Source organism: Vidua chalybeata, chromosome 8 (assembly GCF_026979565.1).
Source record: "Vidua chalybeata isolate OUT-0048 chromosome 8, bVidCha1 merged haplotype, whole genome shotgun sequence".
NCBI classification, from domain to species: Eukaryota; Metazoa; Chordata; class Aves; order Passeriformes; family Viduidae; genus Vidua; species Vidua chalybeata.
This window is the reverse complement of record NC_071537.1, coordinates 27,050,453-27,075,010: the sequence shown is the minus strand read 5'-3', so window position 1 is coordinate 27,075,010 and position 24,558 is coordinate 27,050,453. Positions and strand designations below refer to the sequence as shown.

Sequence of the window (24,558 nt, the reverse complement as noted above, 5' to 3'; positions counted from 1 at the left end):
GACACGAGGCTATTCAAAAAAGTTGTGCTCAGAGGCATTAAACTGGCTTTGCTTTGCACAATTCAGAATTTATAGAAGCAAAACCCTAGCAGCAAGAGATATTGACCAATTGATGTACACATAGAACCCTATTAAAGATACAATGTCTTGAGCAAAAGGCATCTCCACTATATTCAGGAAGTTAATAATTAATTAATCTTGCCTTAAAAAATAATTTTTTCCCTGGGTAATTTACCCAAGGTTAATTTACCCAAGGACAGAAAGATTGTCAGTTTAGTCACCTGCCCAAAATGTACAATGCAATATCCTTTTTTCAGCAAAAACAAATTGACAAATATTGAGTTGGTGAAAAGAATAACATGAAAAGAAGGAATCAGTGACAAGGGACAGTAACTTTCAACCAAATAAGAAGACAACAGAAGAGAGGCAAAATCTCCTGGGATGCGGTTACTAGGAAAATGACTGTGCTAAGAGATCACTTTGACTTTTTTTAGACATGGCTTGCAGCAATGAAACTGGAGCAGTGTTCTACTAGTATGGAAAAACAGCCCTAGTTGCCATAAAGAGCACAGAGATGGAAGTGCTCACTTATCCTATTTGTATAAAAGTTTGGAAACATTGGAAATTCTTTCCAATGGAAAAGGCACATATGTGCATTAGGAGATTGACTGTTGTGATAGGAAAACTTCAGCTCTAAACTGTGGTGGTATTGGACATGTATGTGAAGTAGTCATATGGCTCTACAGAGTATGTTTCAAGGTCATGGAATGCCTTACCAGGCAACCTGTGGCTTGGTTTTGCTGTTGCAGCACTGGAAGTAGAACTGATCTTGCTTGTTTTATCTGTAAGGCCATGGAAAAAGCAGTGGAATGTGAAAGCTTGACGAAATCTTGATGAAAATGCTCTGAGATAGAAAGCTTTATATATATATATTTTTTTTTTTTTTTGGTTCTTGGCTCTCAAAAGCGATGGCCTTTCCCTTTATTGGTCGTGGCCGTGAAGGTTTCTTGTGCATTGTTTATAACCTGACAGTTAAGAGAGTGTTCGTTGCTACTCACTTTTATTACAGCACTTTGTTCCCTGTGGACTTTTTACAGGGTGGGGTACTGGTTATTGTTTTAATTTGGCTGTCAAAAAAAGCTGTTCATGGTGTCAGCACTTGTGCAGGACATCAAATTGCAAGGCATCAATCATAGAAAAAAGGGAAGTGTTAAGAGCCCCATTTATACTTGCCTGCCTAAACAATGGGATTCTGTGATTTCCTGTATGAATTTAGTTTTAATTCAAGTAGCACCTGCACTGTTCAAGGCACACGAACATAGCCCTTCCATGAATGTTCAGTGCTGGCCTGAGTGGAGTTCCCTGCATTTCAGCCATGGGTTCAGGAATTTGTGGATGTCGAGTGTTTTCTGACAACTGCCTTCCCTAAACTCCCTCTTTAATTTGTTCTTAGCACTTCAACCATGCTATGTTTTCACATAAACCCACAAAATTAGACTGGAAGTCTCACTAGCTATGCCAGAGATTTGATCAGGCAGCCAGAACTTGTTAGTGGTTTGAGCTGCTGATTTCTCTAGAGCCTGCAGCGTGCTTCCCTTTGCTTCTTCTGGGAAGCGAAAAGATGCAGACAGGCAAGTGCCGGGAAGTTGAAGTATTTGGACTGTGCATGGAGAAAGGGATCTGTGATCCAGTGATGTGGCAATGTCTGGAACCCTCCAGAATAGCACTGCTTCATTAAGTTTAGAAGACAAAGTATATTTAGGAAGTGAATTCTTTTTTTCTAGAGAAAAGAGCAGGAGTGAGAGGAGAAGGAAATAAGTGTCTTTGGCACTGTGAATTATTACTCAGCAGAACTCCCATGAGGCACTCAGGAAAACCAGGCTGATATTCTAAAGTGTTACATACCTCTATAGATGCAGCTTATTCCTTAGAAACCTGCATTGCTGTAGGTGTACTGAGGGGGGATTGGTGCTGGTTCTGCTGGACTGTGCTGTGGAAGGCTATTATCATACTCTATAATGGTCTGGGTTGGGGTGGAAAAAAGACATTGCTTTGCTTTTAGTCTTTTTGAGACCTCCTGGAGTTCAGTTCTCTGTAATTTTTCAGTATCAGTTTCTAATCAGTTACTTGAGCTACACAGCTGCCCTCAGGCATTTTAATTCTAGGCCAGTCAAAGTTCATCTTTAATTGTCTGTCTGTCCCATAGATATTAGGCCATAAACATTGGATTGTGCAGTATTCAGTTCACAGTGAAAAACAAAATGCATGCAAAGTCTATTTTTATCTCATACAAACGGGTTTCTTTCTTAAATGCACAGTAAATACAAAAAGAGAGCAGCATTATTTGTCAACATGTTTCACTGGAGCATCCACAACATAACTCTAGTAATCTGATCAGCCTCCTTGGAAAGGAATCACCAAATGTACTGGCTTAGTTTTGGAAAGTGCTGTAACATGAGTGTGCCTCGTTCTGCTGGCACAAACATTCCTGTGTCACTCTAAGGCTCCGCTTTGGCATCACTCTGTGCTGCTGGAGAGGAGCAGGGGAGGTGGAGACTTCTGTACTGGGTGCACATTGACAAAACTTTCCCCTCCCAGGGCATGCCAGTGATGCTACCCTTTGCTTCTAGACAGTCACAACTGGCTGTCTTTTGTTGGAAAATCATGAGGTAAATAATTCTTTTCTCTACTGAAAGGGAAAGTGTCAGAGGCGAGGCTATGAGAGACTTATGGTAAATATTTAATAGCTTTCCTTTTTTGTGCAGCACCAAAAGATGGCTGATCCTGCAGTATTTATTTCAGGCCTACTATAAATAAAGCATGTGGTGACAGCAAACTGCAAGCAAGGAGAACTCAGTGGTTATTGTAAACTACTTGCTTTTGTCTGATGCTGGGTGTAGTAACCAATTCTGTGCATGTTTTAGGTCTGCTGATGGGCACATTTAAATCAGAACTAGAATACAGTTATATTTATGCTCAAAAGAATTAAAAGATAGTATCTGTTCCAGTTCAGGGTAAATTGGAACTATATATACAATATTGATGAAAGCATGGTCTAAACTAGTTGGACTATTCAAAATATTAAGCAGATTAGTAGAAAAAAAGAACACTAATGGTGGATATGACATGCCATACTAGTTAGCTTATTTTGATTACACTGTGTGACTGTAGAATTTCTAAGTCATCTACCACCAATAGCCAAGGTTTTTTTCCTTCCTTCTGGTGGTTCTGTATGCTTAAAGCATTAAAGAAGACACATCCCACTACTGGGTTAAAGAAGGTACACTGTATTACTGAGAGAGTTGGTCCTCTCTCACTCTGTGTGAAATAGCGGTGACTCCCATTGTGTGCCCAGTTGTCTCTGTATGCAGGTATGAGAGGGCAGTAGGATTTGTTTACAGATGTCAGGCTATCATCTGGACAGGACTGTGAGCTACTCTCTCTGAGTAGTAACATTTAGTGCTGGTGAAATTAATGAGCAGCTATTTCCATGGAAAATGAAATGAAGTATCAATGTCAGTCACTGGAATAAATACAAATATATTCCTTAAATGAGCAGTTTAATTTAGTGGATTGCTATTTACACTCACTGCATGAAGTGTCCTTGTTAGTTTTAGAAAAGAGCCTGGAAACTGGATATATGCCAAGGCTTTAAAGGGCAGTGAAGTTTTAATTGCGGCAAGATTCTGCTTAGGGATTAGAACTGTTCTCAGAGTACACATCACTTTTTTTTTCCCCCTGAATACCAGCTTAGAATTGCATTTAAAATTCATTGTTTTATGTGAGAAATATTTTCTGGATTCCCTAAAGATAATCTCCATGTGAATTCTTTCACATATTATATTTCACTCACCATGGAAAGGTCAAGATGGGTACCATGGGCCCATCTCACTGAAGTCAGTGGGCTGACACAGCTTAGTAAATAAACATGGCAGTTGTATTCTTTCAGACAAACAGTTCCTGTCTGCTTTCTGCAAGAAAGTTAGCCAAAATGTTACAACAGACAGCAAGGTCACAGTCTGTTCAGGCTGGGACCTTTTCCTATTAATGCTGATTAGTTTAAACCCAGTCATAGAAAAATGTAAATTACACACTTAAAGCTAATTGGAGTGGATGAAAAAGTATTTTTAGAAGTGGAATTTTTCAATCAGGTAAAATGCTGGTTTTACTAGATAAGCCTTGTAAATGTTCTCTGTTCCTGTAAGTTTTTTGGTTTCCTTTGGATCCCTTTCACTGCGGTGTTTCTTGCCAATCAACCCCTATAAAAGCTGTCTACCCTAATTTTTTTTTCTCCAACAAACTCTTAATCATTGGCAGCCCATTGTTTCTTGCAGTGATATCCAAGGTCTGTTTAGCCTGGCTGTTGGGCACTGCTGGGGTTGGGCAGCTCTTGGTGTCTGTGCTGTCCCTGGCTGGTGGCTGCTGGAGCACATTGGTGCTGAGCACAGGCTGGCCAGGGGCATTACTATATGGATGTAATGACAACCCCAAACAGTACTCAAATACCTCCAAGGGACACAAACTCTTTTGACAAGTCCTGACTAATTTTATCCACTTAGTCTTAAGACATAGAATTATGTTTTTAGTCAAAGTCTCTGATGCGGATTTTAATGGAAAGTTCCTTGAAGTGTTTTAGCTTGGAAACAGAAAGTGCAGGCCTAAATGAGGTAGACTGTAGTTAAGGTGTGATTATCCATGTTCGTAAATTTTTCTCTCCCATATATGTTCATTAGAAGTGCTCTAAAAGCCACACTGTAAGGTCCACATCCCAATGAAGAGGAGTTACAGGAAAATTAACCAAGTAAATACACTTTATTAATAGCTTCAGTAAACTAATGTGGTCAGGATGCTTGAAGTATACTGAGTTAGGCTTTTCCTTTTAGAAAATGTTCAGTGGTAAGGGGAAAACTAGACTTTTTCTGTGTAATGTTAGAAATCTCTTTGGGTTTGGGCACCACTTGAACTCCTCTGAGTGAACAGAAGGCAGTTACAAAGTCTGATGCTATTATTTTGAGCATCATCGTATCTTAGAAGTTTGCATGTGATTTCCTGAATCTGGAGCTGGCTGTTTAGGGAAATTCCCTACATCAGTCTCTATTGCTGCTCTGAAATCTGCACCTGAATGACCTTCACCCATAAGGAAGCTGCTAAGAAGCCAAGAGTTGCAGGACTGCAGGAAGACCCTGTTGATACTGGAATGGGGGTAGTCGAAGTCTCAGGTGCACTATTTGCATGGGAGGTGGAGAATAAGCAGAGGAAATCATTTTAGTTCACTTCAGATATTTTTCAGCTAAAGAACTTTCTTAAATATTTGATACCAAAGTCTTCAAAACTTATATTTACTGGGGAGAGTTGCATCACATCTTAAGACCAGGGTATGATAGGTTACATCCAAGAACTGAATCTTTATTCAGTGCATCTTCTGCTCTTTATTAATTATTACTAATTCTTTGCTTTATGTACTAGATCATTTCATAACCCAAACATTTTTTCTGATGATCTTAAATAAACAAGTCTTTTTATTATTTATATGTTTACCTTCAGTATATTTTTTAGCATCTCTCAGTAATTATAAATAATCTAATGATTAAATCATTAATAATAAATAATTATGCCAAACTTTAGGTTCCAAGTAAGCTGCTGTATCTGAAGTTTTTATGCTATTAAGCCTTGATCCCTCTGATAAATCCGATTGCATTTCAGACTCCTGTTTTTGATTCTGAACTGACATTGTCTATAACTAGGCACTGCCAGTTCTGCAAGAAATCAATTTATTATTGGTGAAAGTAGTCACTTCCTATTTATAATCAATACCAATTTAAGTATTTCTGAATATTTCAAGAGTATTGTGGGTTTGTCTGCACTGGGCTGCACATAAATTTGATATAAATTAATCTATTTCTTCAACAGTGTTAATGGCAATATGCATCTACATACAAATTCAAACCATGACAGCATAAACAAGTTTTTTAATGGAATTAAATTTCCTTGGTCGGAATCCACATTTTTTTATGGCTTAGTTTTCAATAGTGATACGTAGAGGAAATTTTTGGAAATGGTTTAAAAATGGTGCAAAGACAGGAAGGAGGAGACAGAGAGATAACCTGCCTGAGTAAAGGTGTCCACACTCCTTGGAGGTTAAAGGTGTCCACATTCCTTGGAGCTTGCTGTGTGTATTGGGTGAGTGCCAGGCATGTGCTCAGCATTCATACTTGGTACTCTGTGGATAACTGTCACCCCGAGGGCAGAGCTGCAGGGATACTGGATAGCCTCCCTGTTTGCCCATAGAAGCTGCTGGGATGGAGGAATTTTAGGGTCAGTACCAAGTCAATTAAGAGCAAATGGAGGCATTGGCAGCCAGTGGCTCCATTCAGGTGGGAACAAGCTGGAGGGCAGAATGTGGAGCAGCTCAGGAAAGGAGGGATTCTCCACAGCAGGGGAGGAGTTGGGAGGATGCAGCAGGGACTGTGCAGATGCCATAGAAGTAGAAAGGGTCAAAGAGAGATCAGAAGAGCCTTGGAAAAATCTCATCTTTTCACATACTGGCTTCAGTTCGCTTTCTTTCCTCTTTTCACAAAAATCTCCAAGACTTCTTCCTTTTCACTTTCCCTTTCTATCCCTTAATGTTTGTAGTTGCCTCCGACTCAGATTCCTTCTAGGGGAAAATAGGTAATACATACTTTATTGGATAGCTGCTCCCTTTTGGGCTGATGCTCTCTCTGCCTAACAAGCTTTTGTCCTTCTGGCAAGAAGGTCTGAAAAGCTTAATTGCCCAGCTTGCAATCTGAGTGCAGTGTAATGCAAGGAAATAATTAATGAATCAGTCATCCAATCAAATGCTAATATTTGCATTTGCCATTGATATATAGAGAACAAAAGTGCTGGTGGAAGTATTTTTCAATTTTATTGCCGGCACAGATGATACCCTGAGAGAGGGACAGTAGGTCTGATCCTAGGCCCAGAATGATCACAGTTGTATTTTAAGTACTGTGAAATGTTCAGGGCTTTGTCAATAAGAGTGACAATGAGAAGTCACTCAGAGTGCTTGCTGATATCCCAGGCAGGACACAGAGAATTACACCACGGTATCATGGGACTCAAGATTTTCTGTGCAAGACTTAGAAAAAAGCAGCAGCTTCTGCTTGGCTGCCTAATTCACTGGTTAGCTGAAAATTTACCTGGCACATTAGTATCTTAGCACTTATTAAATGGACACCTCAAATTGAAAACCATGAGAAATAGTTTCTCTTTTTACATCTTTCCCTGGCACTCCCATCATCATTCCCAGCAAATTTTCAGGAGCATTAATGTATTAAAACATATATATATATCAGAAGCCCTATTCTATGTGGGTTTTTTTGCATCCTGCTCTGTGCTTACCTGCTCCACCTCAGAGTGCCTCCATTTCAGTTAGGTGATAGCTAAAGTATGTCAAGTTTCTAACTCTAATTTAATCTGTTTTATTACCTTTCCATGCACTTGATGCCTTTTCATTTTCTAGTAGTTGAAATACTAGGATACAATTATTAAGATATTCAAGAAGTGGTAAATAAATGCTCATGTGTCATCCAATAACAAATGAAAAAGCATACTGTAGAAAAGAAATGTTGATTTTAGTTGTCCTGAGAATTAGAAAAGCTAGACACTGACTGGTGAAGATATGAAATAGAAAAAAGTCCCATGAAAATGAAAAAGAGATATTATCTCTATGATCATGTCACCTCTTTGCAAATACAATATTTTGCTCCCCTGAGAATGCAATTTAAACTGATAGTGCATCACAGAACTCCTTTGCAGCCTTTTCTTAGGCAGCAGTTGCACTCCTCAGTGCAGTTGACTTATAATAAACCTTGGTTGTGAGTACAAAAACACCAGGATTGAAGTCAAGTGCTCTTCAATTAAAGACCTATTTAGGTGGGAACAAGTAGAAATTCTGGCAGTCATTTGAGCAGTGCTATCAAGATTGAACTGCTTTGCAAAACTACATCCATCTTGGTTTTGAACTTCATTAAAAAACAGGACCAGTACTGAGGGAGAGAAGAGGTGTATATGTGGAAAGGAGAAGAGTTTTAAAAAATACCAGAATTATGTGTTTAGTCATCATTAGAACTGTTTTAAGTTTTCATTTTGAAATGAGGTTTTTGTATCCATCTTTAACTTGGAAAATATAGAAGAAAATGTCTAAAAGTTGAAATCAAATTTAATGCCTAAAAAAATAATCTTGATTATTTTTCTTGATGGAAAATTTCAACATCAAATCTAAAATTATCACAATCATCTGTGAAATTTGGGCTTTCATCCTTGTCATGGCCCAACTGAGCAGGTACACCCTTAAGTATTTGGAATAAAATAATTTTGCAGTTGGTGGATTAAAATGTAAACCTGGACACATATGTTCGCTACCATCATCACTTGATAAGCAAACTTCTGTTGCTGCAGGATTTAATCCATCTAGCAAGAGAGGGAGGAAAAAAAATGTTCTGAACTTGCAGATGTTTTTCCTGGAGGAGTAATGACTCTTATGTAAATAATCACTTTATTCTGCAAGTGCATACAATTTCATTCCACAAATTGATTTCACCTCTTCTGCCCTTTTCTCTGGTGCAAGCCTCTGCTAGATCTAGCAAGCCTCATTATTCTGTTTTTAAATATCAAAGCTATAAACATCCAAGTCAGAGCTGTTTTTGAGTAACATCTTGAAATTTCCAAGCTGGTGTCAAATACAAATCTTGGCTAACACTGTGAATGACAGATGTATTTTATTGCTAATGTGGAAGAAATGCAGCTTTTTAGCTTCATCTTCTGTGGGCAGGTAATGAGAGAGGAAAAACAAAACATACTATAAATATCAGAAGTAATGGAATAGTCTGGTAAATAAATTATTTTGCTGCAATACAACTGTTTTCCAGTTAAGCATCAAACATGCAGTGTGTGGTTGTTTGCTCAACCTCTGTACATGGCAAAACCACATATACAGTGCTGAGCAGCTCTGCCACTAAAATTCATCATCAGTGAGCAGAGCAGGGGGACACTTAACATGGTATGCCCAGGCCCACCAATGTCACCTCACAGAAATAACTGGGTGTACTCAGAAATTACAGTAATGGAAAGAGGAGCAGAATCATCCCCTAAATTTTTGTGTGCTCATAAACTGTCACTGCCAGTTTTCAGCTACCCTGTGTTATGAGCTGCAGTTGATTTTTTTCTCTTTTTTGCTGTCTTTCATGATACATGTGCATGTCTCATAAATATGATTTATCGTTTCTCTTTTTAAGCTAAAATGGTTGGAGGAAGAGTATGGCATTCATTCCTGAGGGAAGATAACTTGCCTGAGGAAAGTTTGTTTTAGGCAGTTAGTGAGTAGCTCTTATTCTTAGAACTTGAAGATATCTATTTCTCAGATAATTATATCTTGAGAGTATATTGTGATGTATTTCAGCTGTGAGCATGAATTACAATTTTCTAGCCCATTTTTTTCAGGAATACTTTGTCAGTGAATTTCACAGGTTAATTACACATTGTTTAACAAAGTGCCAGTTTTCATTTTTTCCTCAGACTGCATTCATTTTCATAGTACCAGCTTGTAAGATAGGCATCTATTACATCAGCTTTGTTTTCAGCTCCCAAAGTAGCAAAATTTCCTTACCTTCTAAGGGGAAATCTTCCACTTCATTCCTGTAAGGATTACTCCTTTCTCCTAGGTGGTCTTTTTTTGTATGTTCACTACTGCTTATGGAAAAAATGTTAAATGTGGCAGTTAAAGTTAAACCCAGAGCTCAGTGTGAAGCTGGTTATTAATGCAGGGATTGCCACTGGGGATGAGCCCTGTTCCTGTTGAGCTCAGCTTTCCCTCTCTGATGGATGCCCCTGGTAAGTATTTCAGAGGAAAGTGCAGCACAGCCCTCAGAAAGGAAATAATGAACCTAACACAGAAGGTCTTTTGAGCTGTGCCATGAAAAATGAAAGTCTGTGTATTTACTTATAATACCCAGTCTAAAGCAGCTCTTGAGGGTTTTTGTTGTTACGTAGAACTGTTTGATCCTTTCTGATACTCTGCTCTTCTCATAGTCTCAATGCTACCTTGTAACAATGAGTTTCACCTCAGGTTAATCAAGTTCTCTAGAAAAAGATGTTTTCCTTTATCAATTTTATATGTGTTATCTTTTCAATCTCATTCAGTGTCCACAAGAGTAGTTTTATTTCCCTTTTTCTACCATTCATTATTTTCTAAGCCTCTGCAATGTCTTCTCTTCTTCATCTCCTGGCTAAAGCAAACAATTCCAAAGGTCTTAGCTGCTTCTACTTGATTTGTAAGCTTTTAAGTATTTTTATTTTGTTTTTATACCTGTCCTAATTTTGAAATGTACTTTTTAAAGATTAGAATTTGAGGCATAAGCCTGTTCTGTAGGTTGAAAATGGGATATTACTTGTATAATTCTGGTTCTTTTGACTATTTTTGTTTTTTGTTTCCTTTTTTTCTGGTGATCCCATATGTACTGGAACGATTTCAGGGGAACTTCACCACTGGGCAGATTCTCACAGCACCTCCCACAACTACATCTTCCCTTACCTGGGCATAGTAGAAGTGCTTCAGATGATATTTGCCACTGTGCTTTATTATTACAATGAAAAGGCAAACCGTATGTTTTCAGAGCATTTTAGTGGGGTTTATTTTGGGCTCTTTAAATGATCAAGGACATTTATTTGTCAAATACAGGTGAAAGACAGGCACCTGGAGTGGCTAATTCAGTAGTGTTCTGCTCATTGTGAAACACAGTTGTCTGAAGTGAAGCCCAAGTTTCTTCCTGAAGAGAGGTTGAAGTAATTGCAGTTGTAGTTGTACAGTTTAAGCTATTAAACAATAATCTTTTGAGGAGTTATCTTGAGATGCCTCAGCACCAAAGTTTAGCATCTGCATTTTAAAACACCTTTAAGTCTCTTTTTCCAGAGGGCTGCCTAAACTTGAATTTATCTAGTTGTGGCTGACTTTCATCTATGAAAATGCAGTTTGTCACAAGTATTGGAAAACAGATGATCTCCCAAGTCAGAGGTTGCTTCCATAACTGGTGGATTTTCATCATTCAGAGAAACTTTCTCAAAGTTTTTCTCTCATTTAATACCTTTGTAAATGAGGATGTAGGACAGAAAAAGTCTAGGCTACGCTTAACTTTCAGTCCTGATGTAGCAGCTTTTTGGCATGAAATTAGAGCTGAAAAATAGGAGTGCAGATTGCACATCTCTTTTATTTTCTCTTTTTTGTTTTATCCCCAGATCTAAACGTCCAGTGCCAGTTTCAACGACAGCTCCCAGAATTGACTCTCCCAGGGCTGTAATTCCCCATCAGAAGGTAAGTGACACGTTTCTCCTCACAAGAGTGAATACCATTTCTATCTGCTGCAGTGAAAGTAAATATCTGTTACAGGAAATAGCTTTTGCCTGCCCCAAATAATTAAAGGTTGAATGAATGCACAGGCAGCAAAACTGCTGCAAGGCAACGTATTAGTGATCTGTATTTTGCTAATTTCTGATCAGCAGAACCAAAGCATCCAGCTATCCTCTGATGTAATTTGGTCTGACCAATTCTGAGCAACTGCTTTCATCTTGGCTACAAGAAGCCACTAAAGCTTCTCAAAAATCTACATTTGCTTTCATAGATTGTTGGGGAGAACCATTAGACTGTGCCTCAATCTCTCCAAATCCTGGCTGCAACTGAAACTACACTGATTTGGAAAGAGGACACGAGGGCATTTGAAAGCTTGCATCATATAGTGCTCTTATCATAGTATTCAGAACACCTGAGAATAAAAAATAAAGAGGATAATTTAATGAATAACAGCAAGTGGCAGAGGAAATGAATGGTTTGGTTTCCATTGCCAAAGCACATCATCTTTCATAAATAAAATAAAATAAATGTTCATTTCATAAAATAAATGTTCATTTTAGAATAAACACTGACTATACCTGGCAACTCATCTTCTGTATCTTTGGAGGCACCGAGGAGCAGGGGTACCTGAAAGATGGTGTATATCTCCCTAGGCTCAGGCTCTGGGTAGGACATTTGTATTGTTGATGCATTTGATAAATGGACAGGAGCTAAAGTTTCCATTGCTGCAACTTATCCCTGCTGTCTGTGCCAGTTTCATTCCTAGCATGCATATAAATAAAAAACACTGAAGATCAAAATACGTGGGGAATTAGATGATTTTCTACTGGTTTTGACAGTTCCAACTTCCATAGATCAATTTTAAGTAATTTTTATAACCACTATGCTTTCCAAATTCAGAGCACAGATGGTAACATCATCCCTGAAACTGCTGCAAATAGGTTCAAAATAGCAGAAGAGAATGCACTGGGGGGAATAATTTGATTCAATTTTATTTTGTGAAATTTTATATTAACCTGACTGGCCATTTATTAGTTGAGGCAGAAATTGTTTTTTCAGACTGGATCTTGTAAACTTTTTTGGCAAGGGAAGACAAAATTAAGAATTTATCTTGCTCAGAGTTGTTTCTGTTTATATCACAATTTTATAAAAGTTATTTTGGAGGAACTCATTGGAATAGTCACCAAACAGTACTGTGTGAAATTTCTAGAACAAAAGCAATGGATCATGCTTTTGGTTAAACTGGTGTTTGACTGCACCAGCAAAGTAATAGGGACAGGAAGGGGAAGGAGTTCTCATTTTCCCTGAAGACCCACCCAGAATGCAGTCAGTGTTCAAGCAGTGAGTAGATGTGTCTCATCAGAGTTACTCACCAACACAAGATTGACACCTACCTTTTGGGGCTCTATAGCACCAGCACAGGTATGAAAATTTTGTCTCCTTCCTCCATAGGCACATAAAGCTCTTATATATTGGATTTTCATGACTCTTTTAGATGCATTTTAAGTGTATTTCTTCCTTGGCAAGTGTCAGTTTTAAAATTGCTGCCATAGGTTTTCAAAGCTGTTTACCACAGAAAATATTTTCCTCCCTTAACTATTTATTGTATAGAAAAGTTAACTTTACACACAACAGGGGTTTCTTGAAGGTCCTAAAAGACCCCTTAGCATGAAAGCCATACACTTTACATTTCCTATTCTAACCCTTCAGAGACAGATGAGGATCAGAAGACTCAACCCATTTTCAGAAGCTTGCTGTCTTACGTTTGAGAATTCTGTGCAAGGTGCTCAGGAAAGGTTTGTAGGAGCTGCTGGAGGCAGCCTTTTCTGAGCCAGCTGCCTGCAGTACCAGCAGCTGGAAAAGAGAATTCGTGGAACCTTTCTAGAGAAAAGGGTGGCATCCAGGGGAAGGTATGGTGGGAAACAGGCTATCGTGCAGTATTCAGGAAGCTCTTAGGTGTAGGGTCTTTCACCCAGGGGAAGAGGTAACATCAGATTGCTGGACCCTCTGCAGGTCAAGAGGAGTGACACTTGTGACACTTGTCTATGCTAATAGTAAGTTTTAAGTGAAGAATTCTTCTTCTCTGGGGTTTTTTGGAAGGAAAAAAGGCACTGAGCCCTCAGAGAAGTCTCAAAATCCAGAATAAAATACTTTGCTGATAGAAGCAGTGTAATGCTGATATGGCAGTAAGGTGGGTTACAGTAAATACACTTTAAACCCAAGGTTTCTTTGCTTGTCCTTTTATTGTTTCTAGTAACAGTATCACTGTATAAATGAAGAATTCTGTGACACACAGGCAGAAGTCACCTCCACACCTCTGCTTGACAGTGTTTAGACTGACAGTTTACGTGAAATGAATTTGATGGTATTTTTTAAAAATCAGCAAAAGACTGCATTACAGGACAACAGTGTCATCCTCATACATCAAAAGAAGTTTTCTCACCCTTCTCTGTTTAAGGTTAAGGCATGGCAATGTTAGCTAAACAATCTGCATGTGCAACTTCAGTGTTTAGTTAAAACCATAAATCCTCTTGTACATTATTGCTGATCTGATTTCAGCTTCGACTAATTTTCAAGCATGCACTTCTTCTTTCACTGTTTATTTTGGGTTTTTTGTTTGTTTTTTGTTTTAGGGAAACAAGCATACTTTTTACACAAAGATTAGTCATTCTTTCACAAAGCTGATCAATGTTATAGATTATATAGGTTCTGCAACCATAAGTATATAGGGCTATTATTGGAAATAAGGTTTTCAGTTGCTTTTCAGTTTCACTATATCTGATATAAATCTCAAACTAGAAACAATTTCATTTAGTTTAGTCAAATATTTTTGATTTAGTGAAGTCTTTTGCACAGAGGGGACATAGCTGGAAGAAAGGGCATAGTTAATGTTGAAAGCATTCAAATAACAGTAAGAGTAAGCTTGAGTCCAAGGATTTAAACTAAGCCATCAATCAGTCAATGAGTTCCTGCAGCTCTTCAGAGGGGACATAACAAAAGTGAAGATTCAGCTCAGTGCAGTTTAAAACATTCAAGCTGGAGTTCTAGGGCTTAAGCATGGCTTTAACATTTGTCCATTTGCATGAATGTATTGACAGCCTTGTTAATTCTTATAATATGGCTATGTGTGTGCTTTCTGTGAAACACTACTGATGACACTTATTTTGGAGTGAGCATCTTGTCATACTTATGATTTGTTTCCTCCAAATTTGGGAGCCTATGTGTATAAGAGAAAATAGATGGAGATGACTGACTTTTTAAGTAGAGTATAGGATGGGGGAGCTGGCTCAGCCAAAAGCAGTTTGATCGTGTCTTTGAGCAGAGTCATTCTGGGCCATGGTGCCTCCATTCCCTTTATCCTCTAAAAATTTTAAAACAACAATTGCTTCTTGAGCATGTTGTGTGGTCAAATTCACTGGTATATTGTTAAAATTGTTCTCCCAGAAGAGCAAGTGGTGAGTAATGACTGTAGGGTCACAGCAATAGATAAATAGAGAATGATTTGTCAAAGGGAGAGGACCTGCAAAACCTGGTATTGTATCTCCCAATATAAATTTATTTCTCACTTCCCTAATACATAAGAAGGAGCACTTGCCTTTCATAGAAACTGGATTTTTATAAACAAACAATAATAATATTTCAGAATGGAAATTGAGCTGATTCCTAGCTTCCTGCTATTTCAAAAGGTTTGAGACTCCTCTACATTTATCAGTTTTAAGCTCATTCCCTGATGTTACGCAGTTTTCCTCCTGCAGTAAGGGATTGCTGCACGATCCCACATCTTCCTGAAGGGAAGCCCATTGCTCAGTGTCAGGGCCTCCTCTCCTGGTCGGCTGGAGGGGTAGCATCAGATTCCCAGAGCTAGAAGTGTCAGCTTGCTTTTCCAGCCACTGAAACAGAATGGGATGAGAGATGGGGAACAGGGGAACGTTTGTTGTTGTTGGCTGCATTTCATGTGATGCAATGCTGAAAGCTCAGTGCTGCTGCTCAGTATTAGACATTTACCCTTCACAGTCAGAAATGGGTTCTGAAATTCTGCATTGATCTGACTTTGGCACTGAACTGGAGACAAAAAATAATTCTACAATATTCTCCCAGGAATAAGCTGAAGCAGAGATTTTTTTGGTTTTTGTTTTGTGTGGGTTTTTTTTTGTTTTTGTTTTGGTTTTTTTTTTGTTTTGTTTTTTTTTTTTTGTTAGTCACAAAAGGGGAAGAGCTAAACATGCTGATGATGGGGCAGTAATTCTTTAGGAGAAGTACAGCTGCTCCCTTAGACACTTCCTGTTTCATCCATTTTCCCCCCATAACACAGGGAAAACAACTGCCCTAAAACTATCCAAAATATGAACTCAAGATGGAGATTGCTGACCTGGCACTGCTGGGTTCTTAAGAATTCTAATGCAGATTTGCCAGTATGCTGGTATTCTAGCTAGAGATTGTTTGAGGAGCAAAACCAGAACTCCATTTGTGCCAAAAGGGAGCAAAATAATCAGCCATCATTTTTTACAGCTGTCCTGTAATTTTCCCTTTGCCTATTGTTACTGTCCAGTGACACCAAGACTATAAAAATGCATTAGGGCTAAGGAAATATGTGGCATTTCTCTCATTAGCAGTTGAAACTGATACTTTACAATCAGCTCTCCTGCATGTCCTTTTATTTTGGGTTGTAGGAAGAAACCCACTGTTAACAAAAAGCCACAGAGTTTTCAGGGTAATAAATGAATATAACTCCAGCATATCCTTTTTCTTCTCTAGTACATATGTGTTTATTTTTTATTTAATAATTGTTTTGTCCCTCTGTGCTGGCATGTAAAAATGGTTTGCCCAAGTAATTAGTTAATTTTTGAACATATTTGTGCCTCTTTTTGAACATATTTTTAGAGAGAAGCCCTGTTTTCTGTTTATTTAATGATATCCAGAAGCTTTCAGTAGGCCACTGGAAGGGATTGTTGTTTGCTGTGTTCACTGTCAGAGTATAATAACTGAAGTATGTATTGTAAATGTATTTATTTAAAAAGGCATGGTCTGAAAATGCTTTTAGGATTATCTGTTTTTACAGCCTTGGGCAGCTATTAATGCCAGCTAAAATCTCTTCCTGTTTATCACTAAGAAAAATTATCTTAGTTAATTTTATCTGCCTTACATTTTTGATTCAACATGTCTTAAATGTGTTTAATGTTATGATTATATTGATTATAAGGATATGATTATATCCTTAGACCTTTAGGGGTTTTTAAAATAAATTTTAATAATCAATGCAAATTATCTTGATTTTTTTTTTTCAAATGTATGCTCCCTAAATTTATACATGCAATATAGAAAATCCAAAAGGGCAATAAAAATATTTTTCTCATTAACCATAGTATCAAAATTAGTAAATTAATAACGAATATTAGCAAAAGCATAGAATTAGTGGCCAAATTATTCTCAGGCCTATATTTCATGCAAGGGGGAAATGAATGCAAAGTGTTAAAGATGCTGATTGCATTGCCAATGAATGAGGCAAAATATGACTGCAGGCCATCACCTGCCCTTGGAAGTGGCTATCATTGAGGCCAGATTGTGGGCTCCATTCCTGCTTTAGGCTGATGTCCCCTGCCTGTCCCTGTCCCCTGAGCTGCAGTAAGTAGCCAGCATTACTGGGCCTCTTAACTGTGAGCATTTTTCTTTTTTGATTTCACCTCTTATTTTGGTTTCACTAAGGTGCATTTATAGTGACTCATTTATGAAACTCAAGTGTTGGACTGTGTTTTTCCAGGATGAGGTTTTGGTAGATTGTTTTGAATGTGAGCACCAGCACAGACTTCTATGGGTATAGGTATTGTAGGAGAGATTGCTTTGGCAAAGGGAATACCTGCTGCTGTTCCAGTTAGGAATATTATCTGGGACAGGGCTGAAGGATCACACACACACCTCCATTCTCAAGCACACATTCCCTCAGGTGGAAATTAAGCAGAACAATCAGCATAGGAGCAGCCTCTCCATGGAACAGTTCCTGTTCTCAAGTCCTGTTGGTGTCTCTGCTAACCCTGCTGCATGGCCTGATCAGCATGAACCAGAGCCCAGGAAAGCAGTGCATAATTTCCATAATCTCAAGTGCACTCATAGAAAACAGAATGGTGTGGTTTAGAATCATTGTGTCTTTATAATAATGGCATTGACTTCTATGGTTGTACCTGATCTAAAATTATTCTTACCTCAAGACTTTTTTTTAAGATTTCGTAATTATTCTAGAAATTAATGGACAGTGTTGCCTTAATATAAAATTATTGCTGTGAGGTTGACTAGTAGCAAATGCTCTCTTAATGTTAAGCTTTATTTGTTGATTTCAACTAAAACCTAGTAAAAAAAAATGCCTGAGTTGGTTTTGCTTCCCTTATTTTGAAACCATGCATTTCTTTGTTGAAAATCTTCCCTGAAACTTTGAATGCTTTGGCCCCAGTCTATTTATTGCTAGTTTATGACTATGTTTACAGCATTAATTGTAGATATGTTATATTTGCATGTGTTCTATGATTTGCTCTTTTTTTTTCTTTTCTTGGCCTGCATGTTTGCTACTACAGGAACCTGCTTGGGAAATCAATGGCAACAGAACAACCTTCAGCCCTCTAACTAACACGGCGACTGGGCCTATGGGTAGTGTTTTAGCAACCAATGGAACCTTTTCAGGCTACCTCAACCAGCAAGAGATCAGCCTTTCAAATAGCTCTTCCTACCAAAAGACTACCACAGTTAGATCTTCCATGTCCTCTCAGTCTGTGACTCCTGACATTTCACCTGCCAAGAGCACGTTAGGTTCCAAAGCAAGCCCTGCTCTGGCTGGTGGCAGTAGCCCTGCACACCAGCTGAGCCCAGCGAGGCAGTATAACAACCCCATTGGCCTTTACTCAGCAGAGACCCTGAGGGAAATGGCTGAGATGCATAAATTGAGTCTCAACCGAAGGGCTTCGGAAGGTGGACTTCCTAGAGGGTAGGTAACGTGGTAACATCTTTCATTATTTCAATAAGTCATGAACTTGCTGAGCAGTGAATGTAATGGTGCTTCCTCTATTGTGCATTTGTCTGGCAATAATTATTAAAGTCTGAATCAATAATTAAATTTTCCAGTAGCCCTCAAAACATGGCCATTACAGAACAATGGTTGTTGGTATCTGATGTGCAGCATAGATTAGCAGAGCATGAGGGGGAACACTAGGACTGAAGTAACTGTAATCATCTCAGGGTTGTGACACTCAGCAGTTCTAACTAATGTATGGAGTCTCAGAGAACCAAGTATTGCTGTCAAAGATTAGAGCAGCTGCTATAAACCACACCTGATCTTTGGTACTTCGCTACAGAGAAATGGCTTTGACCAGCAAATCTGACATACCCAGCTACTGGAGTGTCCTGCTGTAATTCCTGCCTTAATTTGTTGGCTTTCCTATGCAAAATGAGTCAAAACTGCAATATTTTGAGTCCTCTGGTTTGAAGAATGTCTTGCATCTGTTAGCGTTAATGTTAACTTCGCTATAACAAGGAATGATCTCCAGATACTGCCCAGATAGTTTGATCCCATGCTGTCAAAGTTTTCCATATTCCTTTATTGCAGGTCATGTGTTTTATTAGTAGGTTTGTGAAGTGAGGGGCTTGGACTGCAGTACATGAGAAAAAGCAGGGAGAAACAGGTTTTCCTAATTTTTTTGCCTTCATCTATAAATCCTCAAACAATCTAATAATTTAGTTTATTTTTGGCTTTGGGTATTTTTAAATGAAGATAAATTTCTTGTTAGGATTATGGGGAAAAGTGGTTTTTTGACACTAGGGACTTGGCTATATAAGGAAAACCAGAAAAATTCTGACAATCCGCTCAAGGTCTGATAACAAATGCATATCTTCAAGTGCTTTATATCCATTTGCAGCAGCTCTTTGCAAAAATAAAACCAAGAGGTTTTAAGTTGTAGAAAAGTAGGGATATTTCATCCTATTAAAAGAGTGTATACACCTGTTCTAGATGATTCAAGTAATTTTAGATGATTCACTGCCACTCTCTTGAGCACTCAACATTAACAATCCTAATTAACTTACCTGAGAAAATTCTATCCTCCCTTCTCATACTTGCTAATTAAGTAAAGCAATTACCTTTAAAAAAATAATTTCAGTTAGTAAGCAAGATCAGCAAAATAAACCTCAGAAAACTTGTCTCTTAATTTACAGTTTCCTGAAGAATACCAATTCTTGTTTTATTTCAATATACAGAGTTTCCTGGTAGTATATCTTCTTGTCTTTTTTTCCACTATGTTCATAATCCTCCTTAATACCTGCAGGGGTGAGGGTGAAGGGGCTGAATTTTGGATGGCTCAGCATTATGACTGTTTGTTATCAGAATTACACAGCTGCATCCATCACTCACCAAAGTCAGTGTGAGCCTTTCTATTCAGTTTGAATGAATTTTTAGGGAACTGTTATCTGCCTTTACCATCTGGAACACTGATGAACAAACAAAAAAATAAAAAACCCTTATCCTACAGTGCAGGAACATTCTGAAAAGATGAAAGTGTCCAGAAGCACTAAATAAATGTGTCTTGTCTGGTAACTTCTCTGAGATTTAGAGAACTGTTGACATGCAGAGAAAATTCAGAGCTCAATAGTGCTATCATTCCCACTCCCACTTGACTGTTATCCATGTCTGTTATCCATGACTGTTATCCAGTAAGAAGTATCTTGCCTCCTGCTCTGTGGAGAAAAACATGGAACCTGTAACTATCTTGGGACTTGGTGGCATCCATGATAATCTCAATCTCACAGTGTATATATGAGAATAAGGAAGCACTGCGAGCACTGCAAAATCAGCTCTGGTCTTTATTGGGAACATTCTTACCATATAATGCAACATGGTTGTGATATTGTGGTGCTCCAAAACTGAATTTATGGTGCTTTCACAAACACACACTTAGCTGTATGGTACAAGCTGCGAGAAAGTTCAAGCATGAGGAGTGATCTTAAGGTATGTTTCAGTTCTGTGCCCTTTTCATCAGATGATTTAAACTTAATTGTGTGAATTGCTGTTACAGGTTTAGCTAAACCCTTTGGAAAATCCTATCAAGAAGCTGAAATTAATTTTGAGATTATTTCCTTGATCTGTGAGGAATAACAAAGCATCTGTTTTTCTGATACACTTTACATTAAAGCTTTATCACTCTGACCCGTGGTGAAAAATAAGATAGCCTGTTAGGAGTGTGGAACGTGATGTGCTGAAAGCTGTGGAGTGTATGAATAAATATGAGCAGTGAGTCATAGTTTGTAACGTGCGTCTTTTTCATTCCAGTGTCAGTTATTTTTCACAGTGTAGGTCAAGGGCAGTAAATACCTGTCCCACAAGTACGTGCCAGGTGGCTTGGGTTACTGGCCTCTTACTGTGTGACCTCTGCAAGCAGCAAGTTGGGTGTTCCAGACATGTCCCTATATAGAGCCAAACTAAAATAATGTGTGGCTCTGAACTGGGAGGAATTTTCTCATCACATCCTAAACATAAGGAGAAGCAAAGCTTTACTGTTTGGGAAGGAAGCTGTAGCAGCCTCTTTACATCTCAAATATCTTTACTGAGATGTCACTACTGAGCTGTTCTTAGTGTGTGCACATAATGTTTCTTTTCTTTGGACATACTTTTATATTCCTTTAATTAAGGTGTATTTTAGGGGTTTGGTAGTTCTGCCTTGAAAATGTTATATGTATGGTAGATGCCTGGATGAGTCAGAAAATGATACCATTACATTTGGTTTCTTTGTAAATGAGTGCCCAGCTGTCCAGCATACACCTAAAATGGATGTAGGATTACTGATGTGCTTACAGGCTGCAGCTTGTTCCTGTAACAACAACCTATCTCTAACAGTTCCTGTTATAGCATTTGGCTTAATGTAGGGTTTATAAAGCTAGAAGAATATTTTCAAATCTGAGAGTCTGACCAGTAGCTGCAGAGTATGATCTGTGATTGCTTTACCATGGAAATGCCGAAGTGCAAAGCCTTTACTGCAGCTTTGGCTCATTAGAGTGCTTTTGATCATGAAAAGTGCTGTTGGATGAGCCAAGGCAAAAAGATCATATGTAGGAAGAAGCAGTAATATCAAAGGTTCTGCAAGGAAAAAGCAGGAGGGGCCAAATCCGCTTGGAATGTCACTCTAACAGTGTAGCTTTGCTGTCCAGTATTTTGTATCAGTACCAGACACAGAAATGTCACAGCAGCAAGCTGGAGTCTTCAGTGCCCAGTTCTGTCAACAGCATTCCATGCAGCCAAGTAAAAAGAAAAGTTTATTACTGACCATGGATCTCTTCCTGTTAATTTTGCACAAAATAGGATTAATTTCTTCAACCAAAAAAAGAGCAGAATGTGGGTATTCTAAGCTTCAGGGAAAAAAAAAAGTTAAAATAAATATTACAGCCCATTACTGCTATTTGTGCAACCACCACAAAGAGTTATTAGGAAGAGTACTGTAGTCCAGACTGAGCACACTCTTCTGCACTCCCAGTTTTATCCTGTGTTATGGTGCTTTGGAATTACTGTGCAAGCACCATCACTGGTTTATGCAGAGATGCAGAAATGGAGTGTGAACATACATTTTTTTCATGCTGTATAGAACCAGTTGGAATAAAATATACTGATATGGCTATCCCAAAAAACATATAGCAAGTGTGGCTTGTTTTGTTTCATGTGGAATAGATTAGGAATGACTATTCCAAAGTTAATTGGCTTACATGCCTCTTGGCATAATGTAGGTGCAGCCAGATGTAGGCAAATGCTTTGTTATATACAAAGGCATTTTCCTTAGTTTTAGCTTTAAAACATTTACCCATATATGCTTTGGATATGCTCCAGCATGTAAAAGACTTAAAAATCAGTCTTGCAAAACCAGCTCTGAGGGTGGCCTAAGAACAGACTTTATCCCTGAATATTCAGTATCTATGAGAAAAATATAGTCTCTACCACTCATTTGCTATTTTCAGATGAGAATGTACTCTGAAAATCCTCCTGTTTTCCCCCTGCTGCCTCCTCCCTTCACTTTGGTAGTAGTACTTTTCAGGTTGCACACCAATAAGATCATGTTCAACAGTCAGCCAAAATGCCATGGTACCCTACTAAATCCTGGTGGATCAACTATAATCCCTGAATTTTTTCCTTTCTTAATCATGTTGGGGTTTTTAGGCATACATTTAATTTTTGTTCTTATTTGTAGATGATCTGAGAAGAGCTGTAGTATTCTTTTGTAAATATCTTTTACCCTTTGCACTCTACAAACTGTTGACTTTTTTCTGTGTGGTTGGTTTTGATGATGTTTGTTCTCTTTCTCTTCTTCTAGGTCATAACCAACACCGCTGCCAAGTTAGTATCACCTCTGTGTAGTGCCAGATATTTGTGTGACGCTGTGTGTGTGAAGATGTGTTTTCTGGGGTAGCATGATCCCCTGTGTTGCTGCTGTGTCTGCTTGCAAGTGCAAGTATTTTTTTTAAACATCCGCTTGGTGTGGCAGGCGCCCTGCGCTGCCCCTGCTGTCCAGCAGTGCTCCCGCTTGGCATTTCTTGGTGATGCTCTAATGCTGTGAATGGAGCTGCCACCTGAGCCTGCCCAGTTCTTCTAAAAGCTTTCAGGTGGTTTTGCTTCTACGGGCAGGTTTAAGTCCTCTTGAATCTTTAAGTCATCTTCATGCCTTCAGAATTTGGAGAGCATTATCTGAGCTTTTTTTTTTTTTTTGACATGTTATTAGTGAAGTACTTTTAGCTTCAATGTTAAATTAATTTCTAAAGTCTGCTAAAATTTAAATTTAGGTTGGAGTAAGATAACTGATATAAGGAAAAAAATCTATGAAGTAATTTTCCTTGATAAATCTATTGCCCAAAAGAGAAATAACTATTAACTTGAAAATGTGATTGATCTGCTTTATTTAGGAGACTTTATAGAGTCCTCAGTTTTGACCTTTAGTTTTCTAGGGGCAGAGGATTGTCTCTAAACTCTTGCTTTTTGCCTCTGACCTGAATGTTGTCCATAAATTGCTGGAGACTGGGTTAAATTGAGTATAAAATAAATAATTCTAATAGTTAAATGTCAAATTTAAACCGACAGTACAAAGTTAGAAGTAGTAGAATACATAAAGTTGAAATAATATTTAGTGCATATAATTTATATTGATCTTTCATTCTCTGTTGATTTCAGTGAGGTGTGGGTGTGATGATGTAACTCCTTTGGAGTGAAAAACCCTAGCCAGTTTACATTAATAATTATTCTGACAGGATTGTCTTAGAAAGCAGAAGTCACTTTATAGAGGTGTTTGTAATCTTACTTGCTTTGGGATTTATTTTTCCTGATCCTTTCGTAGCTTAGGAGGAAGATCCTATTCATTTGGCAGAGGTGCTCTCTCTGCAGCTTTACCTCTGCCACTTTGTCCTAGAGCCCAGCACTCCTTACAAGCACTAACATCTTCTGTTTCCTTCCAGAGTTAGAAAAAGACCTCAGCAGTTGGCACTCTGTATTTTTTTTCTGTTATTTTTATCAGAATCCTGTTAACTTCAGTGGAAGTTTGCCTTGATGTAATGTGACTAAAACCTCTTCAAACACATCACTAAAATTGTATAAAGACCACAAGTGAAAGCCCAAGTGATTCCTGCTGCTACCATGAGGGAAGTTTAGGCTCTTCTGACATTAGTAGCTTTGATTTCTGTAACTGGCTGTGGAAGCCAATTGCTTAGAACATTATTCTTTAAAGGTGGCATATTTAACCTCTGTCCTTTCCTTCACACAATCTTCTCAGATCTTGGTTTAGAATCTCTTTAGCACTTCCAACAGTGTGAAAGAAAGAGAACACTAAATTCAAGATCTTGAGGACCTGTGCTTTTGTAATTAAGTGATTATTTAGGGTATTACACAGAAAAGAGATATTGCTGAAGTCAGGCATGTGCATGCTCAGTACAGAACCCTGCATGTCTCTGCACATCACCCCTCCAGAGATGATGTCACTGTAATTATAGAATTGTCAGAGTTGATGAATAGTTAAGGGAGATGTTTTTTAAATGTGAGAATGTCTTGGTAAAAAGATAATTTTCACTTTTTTTGACTGCATAATGCCACTTCCCAGTTCCCTCCCTTAAAATGTTGGCATGTGCAAGTGAAGGCTGTGGCTGTAATGCAGCATGTGCACCTGTGTGTCTCT

The 24,558-nt window shown here is 38.3% G+C and overlaps 1 protein-coding gene across 6 annotated transcripts in view; it reads left to right on the top strand.

Moving 5' to 3' along the window:
* LDB3 (LIM domain binding 3) overlaps positions 1–24,558 on the top strand; it is a 116,121-nt gene that overhangs the window by 39,782 nt on the left and 51,781 nt on the right. For 4 of the 6 annotated variants that reach the window (XM_053949634.1, XM_053949635.1, XM_053949632.1 and 1 more), the window contains exons 4-5: positions 11,272–11,347; positions 17,947–18,353. In XM_053949634.1, coding sequence (XP_053805609.1) covers positions 11,272–11,347; positions 17,947–18,353 — 483 coding nt within the window. Of the gene's footprint in view, positions 1–11,271; positions 11,348–17,946; positions 18,354–22,713; positions 22,737–24,558 lie in introns of all 6 variants that reach the window. The other 2 variants (XM_053949638.1, XM_053949637.1) reach the window with 1 other exon arrangement.